This window comes from Pezoporus occidentalis, unplaced genomic scaffold, assembly GCF_034315485.1.
Source record: "Pezoporus occidentalis ecotype Australia unplaced genomic scaffold, CSIRO_AGI_Poc_V1 ctg23, whole genome shotgun sequence".
NCBI classification, from domain to species: domain Eukaryota; kingdom Metazoa; phylum Chordata; class Aves; order Psittaciformes; family Psittacidae; genus Pezoporus; species Pezoporus occidentalis.
In genome coordinates this window covers 6340840-6353276 of record NW_026914180.1, presented here as the reverse complement: position 1 = coordinate 6353276, position 12437 = coordinate 6340840, and the positions used below count along the sequence as shown (strand labels likewise).

The 12437-nt window shown below is 37.7% G+C and overlaps 1 protein-coding gene across 5 annotated transcripts in view; it reads left to right on the top strand.

Annotated features, from left to right (window-relative positions):
• PTPRN2 (protein tyrosine phosphatase receptor type N2) overlaps window positions 1-12437 on the top strand; it is a 657474-nt gene that overhangs the window by 260576 nt on the left and 384461 nt on the right. For all 5 annotated transcript variants that reach the window (XM_062621502.1, XM_062621503.1, XM_062621499.1 and 2 more), the window contains one exon: window positions 11768-11854. In XM_062621502.1, the coding sequence (XP_062477486.1) occupies window positions 11768-11854 (87 nt within the window). The remainder of the gene's footprint in view (window positions 1-11767; window positions 11855-12437) is intronic.

Here is a 12437-nt window from a genome sequence, read left to right as displayed (position 1 = left end):
TCTGCCCAATCCTGGGAAGCTCAGATATAAAAATGCCATCATTTAATTTTTATGCCTGAATTATTTTTTTCCTAAATTCTTAAGACAGATAACATGTACACAATGTAAATGCTGACCACTAAAAATCGGAATAAAGTAATTTTAATCTTACTCTAAAACATATTTATTTCACAGAAATGAAATTGTGTAAGTAGAAAATCAGTGAGGGCTAATTCAGAACACAGAGAATAAATTGGAACATTGGGAAGAAATTCTTTACTATGAGGGTGGTGAGACATTGGAACAGGTTGCCCAGAGGAGCTGTGGCTGCCCCGTCCCTGGAAGTGTTTAAACTCAGCTTGGATGGGGCTTTGAGCAACCTGGTCTAGTGCAAGGTGTCCCTGCCCATGGCAGGAGTTTGGAACTAGATAAACTTTAAGGTCTTTTCCAACCCAAACCACTCTAAGATTCTATAAATTGGTCCAGGTATCCAGTTTCCAATTGGAAACTGCCTTCAGGGAAGTTATGAAGGAAGGGAAAAAATGAAAAGTTGGAAGTGCATTAAAATCTGTATCATCAGTTATCCTCAATCTCATTAGTTAATTACTAGTAAGTGGGAGTAGTTTGACAAGAAAGAGCAATTTTGCATTTTTAAGGCTGTTTTGCATCAGAAATTCGGGGTTCGTGAGAAATGGACTCCAGTGCTTTTTCTAACCTTCAGCTTAAAATGCATTGGGGAGTACTTTGTTGGGGTCCGTTCCAGCCTCAGGAAACAGAACATCACAATTATGGCAGATATTATTGTCATTATTTCTGTGCTTCTGCTAGCAACAAAGCATCTGTAGGAATTTATTGCTATTAACACAGATGGCAGCAGTGCATTTTTGAAGTAAGGCAAGTACAGGCTGGCACAGTGTCACACTCCCATTATAACTCTAGAGAGTTGATCATTCTCGACTTCTCTGTCACTGACATGCTTCCATGATGCTGTTATCTCCTCTGACCTTCATAGCCTGACCACTGCCATGGATTTTTAGGCAAGTGTCGTTTGTGTTACAAATTGGTCGGGATTTGTATCTGTCTGTATTAAGAGGTTTAAATTCACACTTACTGGTGGTGGGAAAAGAGGGAAAAAATTGTGGAAAGTGGGAATTTGCTAAGCTGTCAAAACAGAAGTAAACTTAAAAAGGTTTTATGGCTAATAAAGCTTTTGAGGAAACAAGCATAGAAAAATGAATCTGCAGCCCATGCAATAAAATTTCAGTGTCCTTAAAATGATTACAATAACAGTAACAGCTGTGAAGTCAGGCAGCTCTCAACCAATCCAGTGAGTAGTTCTGTGCTCAGAAGTTATTTTGTTGCTTTATTAATCCTGAATTTACAAAATAAATCATTACTTACCTAAATTTAAGGCACAAACCATTTTCAAACCAAATTAAACCAAAAAAAATGCTGAAATACATGCCTCCTCTAAGCCTTTACTTATATATATGTGCTTCAAAAAGTATGAAACTGTACTGAAACATGGACAAAATAATCAAATTCAGACAGACAAGGCAGGCTGTTGTAATGTCATGGACTTGAAGCATCAGTGCTCAGGACTTTCATTATAGATTATCGGATGAGTTACTCTCAGGGGCACTTCCAGACAAGAGGAATAAATACAATTTTGGTGTCTAAATGTTCTTTTTAGGCTTGGTAGGTTCAGAAAGAATTTGATGGCAACACTATAAATTACTTTGATGTTAAAGCATTTCCAGTAATCCTTGCTGTGTCACTTGCCTCCTCTGTGACCTGGAGCAAACCACTGTAATTCACAGTTTCTCCTCCATTGTATATATAATATGCATCTTTCTTGTGATGAGTGAGACTTCTTTTGCATCAGGAAAAGATAAGTAGGAGGTGAGGAAGGATGGATTCAGTAGCTTTATACCAGTGGTTCCCAACCTGATGAGAATGGGAGAGTCATGTCACTGTGTTGCCATGTCTTCTCTGACATGCCATGTGCTACCTGAGGTGGCAGAAGCACTCACTCCTTCCACAGGACATGTGTAGATGACACCATACACCATATATTCCCTTCCCAATGCAACAACTTTCCTCTGGATTGCAGGGTGCATGGCTCAGATGTTGGTAGCTAGCAGCCAGATTTGAGAGGTTTGGTGAGTGATCTTCCAAGTCAAAGAATAGTGGCTTTGATGTGCTGGAAAGTGCAATGAAGCCAGTTCCTGGGACACAGGAGTCATGGGGAAGAGGGGAGTGAAACTCTCTTGAGGATAATAAAGGTTCTGTTTATTGTGATGGCATGAGCAGCTTTCCCATTGTTCACTTACTGCTGAAATTTGCACACAGACAGGTTCACATCCTTCTATTTCATACTTCAATAGCTGAGTTTCCCATTACGTTGCTTGTTAAAATATTTACTAATCTTATCAGAAAAAAAAAGAAAAAAAAACACAGGAAAAAAAGAAACCAAATCCTAGATAATAAAAGAGAAGCCAAAAAAGGAAAAAAAAATAAAAAATAAACTGTCCTTGAAATAAAAACTTTCCTAGACTTGTTTTCACCTTTTCTGTGTCGAAGAAATGCTGTGATCACCAACTCTGAAATCACATCAATGATAAGCTACTATTCACATTTTAAGTCTTGGCTATTTATATCTGAAGGGCACTGAGCTTTGGCCTCCAGGACTCCATGCCAGGGACCCTCTCTCCTCCTTCATGGCAGCATCACACCTGAACGACCCTCAGGAGCAAATCATCTTCTGATGAGATACATCAGACTCTCCTGGGAGAAAAGCTGCTATTGCAACAAAACTGCAAGTTGCACCTACCCTTTAAATCAACAGGAGATAAATGGGATGCTCTTCATACTGACTTTAAGGAGAATGAGTCACAGAGCAAGGGCCAGGGTGTCACTGTGGATTAAGAACTGGTTATGAGATAGGGGAGAAAGATTCGTCATGAACCACTGCTTCTCAGTGTGTAGAGAGATTAGTGGTACCCTATGGGCAAATTGTCTCTGTTAGGAAGAACTATGGAGGATTTAGAAAAATTCCAGATGGATTTAAATACATTGAGGGATTAAGGAGCACAATGGTAGATGAAATTCAGCTGGAACAAGTGTGACAGAATAATAGATATTAACAAAAATATTTCTTTCTAAAATAAAAAAAAAAAAAAAAAGGTGTTCTTGATATTCCTCATAGTCTGGGCTATGAGGCTATGGAAAATTTTGAAGAAAAGATTTGCTGTGTTTAGATACATGAATCCTACCCTTGGCACATATTAGTAGTTCATATTTTCAGGCTTAAAAATGTAAAAGAAAGCATGCAAATCCTGAAGTCAGTGGACCATTTCCCTGCCATGTTCCCAAAAAAGTAAACCAGTCTAATGCATATCACTGAAGTCAAAAGTTGAGCAGGCAGTTTTTTAAAAAGTGAAAGATTTTTGCAAGTAATGAGCATATACATAATCGCATTAACTAATTGGTTATAGAATTATACCATAGTCTTATTTCTTTATTTTCAGAAGGAATACTCTTGCTTCAGGTTATAAGGGAAATTTCTGATCTCCGTCCTTTGCCTAGGCTGCACTGCAGTGGGTACACATGGAAACGGATTGCATGGCTGAGATTATCAACCCAATCTGGAAACATGAGATTCATGTGTTTTATAAGATTCATGTAAGGATGAAATGACACCGTTCGGCAGTACTAAGGAGACTGCTGCATGCTAAGAAAGTGATACCGCTATAGACTGTTGCCCTTCCAATGAGGGGAAGCCAATTTGATGTCAACAAAAAGAAACATTATTCAAAAATGTCCAGGTGGAACTTTCTTAAATAATTATTTGAAGCTACAGAATGCATCTTTCTTAAAATTCAATATTTAAAAACACTAGAGGAAAAGAAAATCTTCAATGTGAAAGAAGCTCCTGTATGTGTGTGCTATGCGAGCAATTTAAAAAACCTCATAAACACTCAGAATAAATACAGAGGTAGGAAGGTCCAGCAAAATTGTTTGTCAGTTTAAACCTCAGATTAGGTTCTAGAGTGAAATAGCATCACTATAGAACACTGATCCTCAGTGAACCCATCAAGGTGATTGTCAGACTAGAATTTCTGGTAGATGATTTTTAATAACACGTGAATCTGTGGGGTAAAGACCCAACTGAGAAAGAATTTTACAGTTCTAACCTTCCACTCTCACCTGCAGGGCCTAATCCGCGTGTGCCCATCATTTTTTAATTAAAGGGATTACCAAAATGAAATTCTTCAATGGATTTAGTCCATTCAGCTTCTGTTTTCAAAAATGTTGGGTGTCTGTTTTGTAATCCACCTGGTTAATACCTTTTTCCTTTAAGGCGCATTTCTAAGGTTAAAGTTGAAATGCAGTTATTTCAGAATTTAGGGTGAAAACCAGATGGCCTCATTCTGGTGCCAAACTTAACGCTGCTGGATGCTGCTCATTGTCCTTAGGGATGGGGATGTCATCCACTTCATTTGACATCACTGTGGTCCCCAAGAGACAAGTGCAGACATACCCAAATATGGAGATTATTAGGCACCTCATTTCTTCCACCAATTAGAAGGGACTTTTGGAGACTCCAGAAGACAGCCCTGGCTGCAAGGTATCTCCCTGTTTCACTGAGATACAAGTAGGATATTCTGGGATCCAGTGTGTCTAGTGCTCCTCTGATGAAAGGCACCATACGTAGTATGTTCTGCCTGTCTTCTGCTTATTACTGCAGGGGTTAGAAAATGAAGCAGGAGATGGAAAAGATCTAACTGAAGTTGGTCTGAGCAGTTTTAACTTCCACATTTTAGGAGAGTGCTCTGTGTACCAGCCCTGAGTGGTAGCACTGTCCCTTATCCTTTCAATAGCCTAGTGTTTCGTCTTCAGGCATAAAAGCAACAGAGGAACATGACTCTTGCAGCACTCTGGAGGAAGGAAGACTGCTGGTTCAAACTTAATTCTCCAGCATGTGTGCATTTTACCCTAGGAAATATTGAAAGTGGTTTTAAAATAAAAATTAGTGTAAGTAAAAAATATCTCCTTCCCAAAATTCCTAAGCCCTGGGTTCAGGTTCTGCCTCCTGCCTTCCTCTGGATGAGACATGGATTCAGTACGATTCAAGCTGAACAGAGGTATAGCCAAACTTTTGAGCTTTCAGGAAAAATATAGGTGGAGCGTAGATGCCATTGTGCCTGAGTTTGGATAGCAAAAGAGAAGCTGGATGTAAGAGTGGCATTTACCTCCACAAAAAATGCACTTTTTGATACTGCTGGGAGGTCTGTAGTTAAGTACTCAGGCAACTTTCAAGCTGTAGAAAAATGCCTGGCAATTTTAGTGCAATACTTAGTGCTCTTAGAAACAGCAAACTGGCCTTCGTTGTCTCTGTCCTGATTTAAGCAAATTTGAGGTGGATTGAACCCTACCTTACTTAAGATTTCACCGGGGATTGACTGACGTTTAGGTTTAAGAAGTGCAATTCCCAATGTCAGGCGTATTTCTGTACTGTAGATTATTCTTCATTTTTTGCAGAAAATGATTCAATTGAACTAATCTGACAGGTCTGATGGGATGTCCATTATAGTACTGCATTACAATTGCTAAACAGAGTGTTGGAAGGGCACTGGTTACAGTCTGGTAAAGACAATACATAATTTGAATGATAGCACGAAGGGAGCATTTCGGAGTTCAGTAAGTGGGGTTCTGAAGACGCTTGGAAATAGGGAGGAGGAAAAGCAAATGAGAGCAACTGCTTGTGAGACTGACAACCTCAGCATAACATTGAGCTACATGTTGCTCTCCTTGGGCTGGGAGCAGGCTTGGCAAACGTTAGCAGTCAAGCCATCTGTATAATTGGATCAGATTTTTCACTATCAGAATGGGTCGATTTATGGGATTGTTTTGACAGGCATGTAGGGGAATACAGAACATATAGTTTTCATCATTGTTTACTTCTGTTTTTCCTCTTGTTGCCTTTGACATTGTCCACTGGCTTTTATTAGAATTTGAGCTCCATTTAGCTCAACATGCAGAGCTGGCCATGCTGCCAGTGTCACTCTCTGCAGAGCTCCTCCTGTTCATTCATTTACATGTTTCCTTCTTGTTCTTTAACTGGAAGGGGAAGCTTTGAGCTTTGAATGTATAAATCATTAGGTCCAGGTCAAAAATAGACATTTGATTATTCAAAGTGGTTGTTCTTATTCATCAGATTTGTAGTTTATCTCGGGAAATTCCTGGAAACATGGCATCCATTTTTAGTGTTGCTCCTATAATTGCAGCATGAAGCTGTACTGTTATTGAGATCAACATCCAGTAATTCAGAACTACTCTTTTTTTTTGGAGTGGTCTAACTGGCCATTCATAAGGCACATCTGGTCCGTAAGACTCATCTCCTATTCCATTTTCCTGGCATCTGCAAAGATGCCTTCCAGGCATCTGGAAGGCTACTAACTCCCCACTGAGGGAGAAGTTAACTTTACCTAAATCAGGATGTTCTAAATATGCTCTAAAATCAGCAAGATGTGCTCTAAAACCAGTCAGACTGCCTGTGCTGAAAAGGTTTGGAATAAAATTTTTGGTAGGGAAATGAGGGAATTTTTTATGATAACTGAAAGTTAATTTTTGGGTTGCATGGTTTTCTCTACTGCCCTTTCTCCATATTCGATAGGGAGAAATATATATTGTGTTTAGAGAAAGCCAGTAGTGCTGGTCTTTTTATTCTTAGGTCCAGAAGGGATGAAGGTCAAATAATAACAGTCTTTTATATAACAATACTAGGCATCTGACAAAGAAAGTTGGTATCATTGCCCTCATTTTATGGATAGTGAAATTGAGGGTCAGGAAGATGTCGTGACCAGGGTAACTTGATAGTTCTCTTCCAGGTGAAGACATACTCTGTTCCTCATTTGTAATTTGTTCAGCAACAGATGTTCTCTCACTTATGTATAAAACCACTGAAGACAGTGGGACTGTATAGGCATTCAAAAAAAGGTTAGCAAATGCTATACATTTTGTAGCAGTGACTGAGAAGAAAATCACTTAATAGGATTATTCTCAGTTGTGCCAAAATTGTGGGACCAGATTTTAGAGATGGCTCCTCATAACTGCATTTTTCTTAGAATTTGAACAAATGAAAAATGATATCATTAATAGGAATTAACAGAGGAAAATTAAAATCTGATGCTCTGTTATTTAAATTACCTTTGTATGTGGATTGTTCCTTAATAGTTCTGTTTTCAGCTCCCTCACTGGGAGAGATTTAGACATCAGAAGATACAGAATATTATTTTCACCAAGCAATCTAATTTTCCTGTGTTTGATGTCCAGTACACTTTTTGGAAACATTTTAAAAAACAGTCACTTAAAGTTGATCTCCCAAGTCCACTCCTGAGCATTTAAATGGATTACACTATTTCTCAGAAGTGCTCGGTAGCTAACATTAGAGATACTTATTCCTGTACTTTCAGATTAATCTCTAAATAAAATATCTTTGTAGCCTAGATCTGTTTGTTTTTTTTTTTGTTAGACAAAATTCCTGATGAAATTATAGAGACCTGATTGATTCATGATTATGTTACCTCAGACAAGTAGATATGGTTTGGATTATTTATTTTTCACTTGGTTAAAATGTATAGGGAACATTTCATGGTTATGTCATGATGTTAAATTATGACATCAGAATCTTGCACTGAGTCATTTCATCTGAAGGGATGATATAATTATACCATATAACACTGGCTATTCTTAGCAGAGATACAAGCCATATTCTCCAGTGCAAGATCCGTGCCCTGAAAAGTGAGATTAAATAAAAGCAGCAGTGAAATATTTTGCAGATGACTCTGTCAGACTTTAAAACTACATATATCTACATAAACACTAACGGAAAAAATTATATTTCATTCCCCATTTATGTCTTCATTGTCATTAACCTGTCAAACAAAGTATTCTCTACAAATAATAAGATAGAGATTGAATGAGACAGAGTTCTGCTACTGGTTCAATAGGGTCTTAATCTGTCAACTGAAAAATAAGATTTAGGTTATCATTCACAGATTGAAATGGCATTAGAAGTTAAAGCAATGGAAGGAAGTTAGTTATAAATTAATTTTCTGTACTTTCTGACTGTCTTTTCATCTTCATCAAACTTTAGAGAACTGGAGATGGAAACCTAAAAAGGACCTCAAAAGAATTATTTTAAACTATGAGATATATCACATTTTGGTTTAGCTCCTATTATCATATATCACAGTTAACTTGGAAGAAAATGCAGAAGAGAAATCTACAGGAAGTGAAATGAGAGAAAGGTAGGAAACCCAAAGTAACCAGTATCTCAAGATCTCGGCAACAGTTCTGTCACCTGCAAAAGATGCTATGCCATCCAACAGTCAATTCTTCCTAAGGCAAAAATCTAAATTAAAGGTGATCAGAAACCTTCAAGGCAATCAAAAAATATAGTGGTAAAACCAAGAAGAGCTGTTAGAGATATTGCAGGAGACCTTAATTTTCTTTGATGTAAAAAGTGAGAGCCAACCATAAGAAAACATGAAAAGCATAGACAGCTTCCATGAGTAAGTCTTTGCTGCTGCTTTTGTTTTTTCTGGCACATGCTTTGTATTTCTGAGGCCTATATAAATTGTGATTTCTCTTCTAAGAGTTCACCATTACTGGTTTACTGATATGTGTTAACATAGGCTTCTGAGAGAAAATGCAAGAGTTGGACCTCGTGTTGTGGCATGTCTTGAAATTGAGTGGCCGTAGCCCAGAGAATCACTTTGTGCCATACAGCTCCAAGTGCCAGCAAGGACCATCACCAAAAAGAGGCTTCCCTCTCTTGTTCCCCTTTATAGGGAATTGAAACGACCATCTTGACAGCTCAGAAAAAGTAGTGTGAACCCTATCTCCACCCTTAGCTTTCCTCCATGTCTTCGGTCTTGATAAAATAGTTTCAGCATCAGGGTTTTCTAAAGAGTCTTCTTTCGACTATTGCAGTTTCTGTCTGGATTATCTCACTATTTGCTCCTCATCTGAACCACTGTTTTTTGTCTTTCTTTCTTGGTGTTATGTAACACTTCCCTTTGAATTAATTCAAGCTGAAAACCAAGCATAGTATGTGAAAGATCACAAATAACGGCTCTTCCATGAGTACTGTGTACTTGCGCCAGGGATGTGTGGGAGGACCAAGGGCAGGAGGACAGATGATGTTTGCAAGTTGTCTTCTGGTGACAGTCCTTGTAGAAACCTGAAATCAGATGGGTGATGTCGATGTATGATGCTGTTGCAAAGCAGGCTAGTGTGCTTAACACTGCCTTGCGAACAGCGTATTCTCTCTATGTAAACAAAGCTAATCACTGTGCAAGCTGTGCAAAGCTGAGCAAAATGCAACACTAAATTAAAGCAAAGCAGAAATAGTGCATAGAATGATGTTTTGGCATTTTTAGAGAAAGGTTTTGAATATTCAACTCTCCTACAACACAACTGTGACAGAACTGTAATAAACAGTACTAGTATGTATCAGTGTTAAGAAATTGGAAAAAAATGTATTGGAAAATATTGTGTTATAAATTAATAATTTTTACTGTGAATCCTCGAATGTGGTAGTGGGATCAATAGTAGTATTGGTACCAAAGAGTACTGGTTCTGCAGCTTTCCTGAGCTGTTATGAATGACAATTTCTTATCCTAAGAATCTGCATGTGAATTTGTGAACCTGTGTGTCTTAGTTTGGTATTGCATGAGAGTTACTAGGACAACTCCTGGATACTCAGACTTGCAAAAGAATGGCCTTCCAAAACCATTTTCTCTTCTATTTTCTCTCCAGCATTCTTTCTCTATTGTAGAATTTGAATGCTGTGATTACATCCCTCTGTGGCTGTCGCTGCATTGGCTTGTAGCAGCATACCTTGTTATTGAAGCTGAGGAATGGTTTTTCAGGGAAGGAGGGGTAAGGAGCAGGTTGAGCTTTTACAAATGAGACTCCCTTGGTAAAAAAATGACACGAATGTATGCAGCAGACTTTGCTTGCACTGCTGTGTAGACTTGCTATTTCAGTAAAAGCCCACTTGCTGACACCAATCATTTCCATAAAATTTAAGCCAACATCTTTGGGAGAAAAGATTTAATTAACACATAAGCCCCTGAGTCACTGTGACAATCTGCTTTCATAGCGATGGGAATAATCACATTTCTACTCACTAACAGTCCTTGAAATATAGGGGTTTTATGAATAATATGTAGTACATTTTTTTTCATTTCAGAAACAATCAGATTCTTTTGTTACTTTCACACAAGAACATTTCTGTCTTAGACATCTGGAAAAACTCCAAATTTATCTGGTGCCTTGAGGGGCTACCTCTGCTTGTGTGACAGGGGGTCTCTTGAACATTTTGGGTTAGTACCATGAAGGGAGGCTGAGCAATTCCATTCTAACTGAGATCCACATGAGACATGCCATTATTTAAATAGAGGTGCCTTTAGGGCAGTGTATGCAGAACCCAATACAATAAATAAATAAATAAACTGTGCTCATTGCAGACAATAAATAAAATTGTGGCAATGATTACTGTGATATAAGATTTGATTAAAAAGCTTTCACTATGAAGCAGAAATAACAGCCTAGGTACACAGTTTTGAAAAAAAAAAATCATTTTTTTCCCATTAGTCCAGTTGAAAAGATCATGTCTAATAGTACATACTTTTTTGACACCTCCTTTTCCTACTTGTTATAAATCGTTGAAGGAAAAAATGCAGAACCTTTTTTCCCCTAGGTTAGTCTCATCAAAGATGTTTCTGAATTGTCATGGCATAAGTTAGATAAGTATCAAGATCATAAAGTTTAATTTCATGGTCTTTGGGGCTTTATAATGTTGAGAATAATTCTATAATCACAATTGTTGTTCTCACTGGACATTGGTCTATCATTTCCTTACCTCTTTACTTTTTTAATACTTTTGGGTTTGATTCCACAGTACCAAAAAATGACTAAGCAAGCTATGATCTATATATTAGGAACAGAATGTTCTTAATGCATCTTTGGAGTTGTAGCAATTCTAATAACCTGAAATTTTTGCAAATATAAATTTTACATCTAGATAAGTGCTTTTTAAGATGATAGCAGTCCTCTTATGTTAGGCTTGATTGCAACCTGTTTTCTAAATTAAAAAATGTAAATGTGGCATTGACAAAGGTTAAAAAGATTTAAAGGGAGTTCTGCAGCAGTGCATCCACCCACCAAACTAAATCCTATGTATCTAATCAGTGTCCTCTGGACTGTGTGCCTTACTCTATTGTTTACTTTCAAATCCATAATAATTTTGTATCCCTTCACTGGGTGAAGATTCATTTTAAAAACTAATGAATTTAAAAATATGCTTTTCCCTTGTCCATTTGATACTGAGCCTGCAATTTGACTTTCATTGTTTGTTTCCCTCCTTGTCTCGTCAATCCTTTTCTCTCTTTCTGTCCTTTTACTTTATTACATTTTTTATTGAGGACTGAGATGAACTGGTTGCTGCATCATGGGCCCATTACACTTCCTAACAATTCCATTTACACCTTATTGTTTGTCTTATTGCTGGAAAATTCAGGTGATTCATCATGCCTGAAGAAGCACCTGATCCCAATTCCCTTGTTATCATGATCACTATGTGACAGGAATACAGTTAGTGGTGGCTTTCAGACTCTAACAGGCCAAGGTGATAACTCTTTTGGGACTTTTAGCCTCTCAAGTATTGATGAGTTCCATTTTTGTAATGCTCTATTTTCTTGCTCCCTTTCAACAGCCTCCTAAGTGTGGAAAAGGGCTTGGAGTTAATAAAGGAAGTGGCAGATATCCTGAAGCTGCAGATGAGTGCCTTCGATGATGTCAAGTATGTACATGGAATTTGCCCCTTTTAATTTTATTGAATTTCTCACTGGTTTTGAATAGTTTGTCTCATAAGCAAATATCTATTCTTTAATGTCAGAGTTAATAAGAGTGTGCAATAGACAATAAAGAATATCATGATGGTCTTTATAACATCCCCTACACTTCCTAAGCTTCCGTAGGGAAAAATAATCCAATCCAAGTGCTGTAAAAATATTACCAACTTTATTTAACAGTTTCTAGGTAAGGAAAGTCCTGTGAAGGGTCATTATAGCCAGCGTTGCTGATGGGAATAATTACATCAGGGATGGATAAGAACTTGGTTTCCTGGCTTTGAGTCTGGCATATAGCACACTAGGTTGTGCCACTTGATCAGCTACTCATTTAACAAATCACAGGGTGTTCAGCTATGTTGAACTACTGTTTTCCTTGATCCATACTGGTGATTGCATGTTGATTTCCTGAACTAGGAGATTATGATTTGCCATGCCATGCACAGTAAAAAAATTTAGGTTAGGGATTTTCTGAAATAATTTGGGGTAGGAACATTTACTTCATGAAACTTAATTCTTCCCTTTTAAAACAGA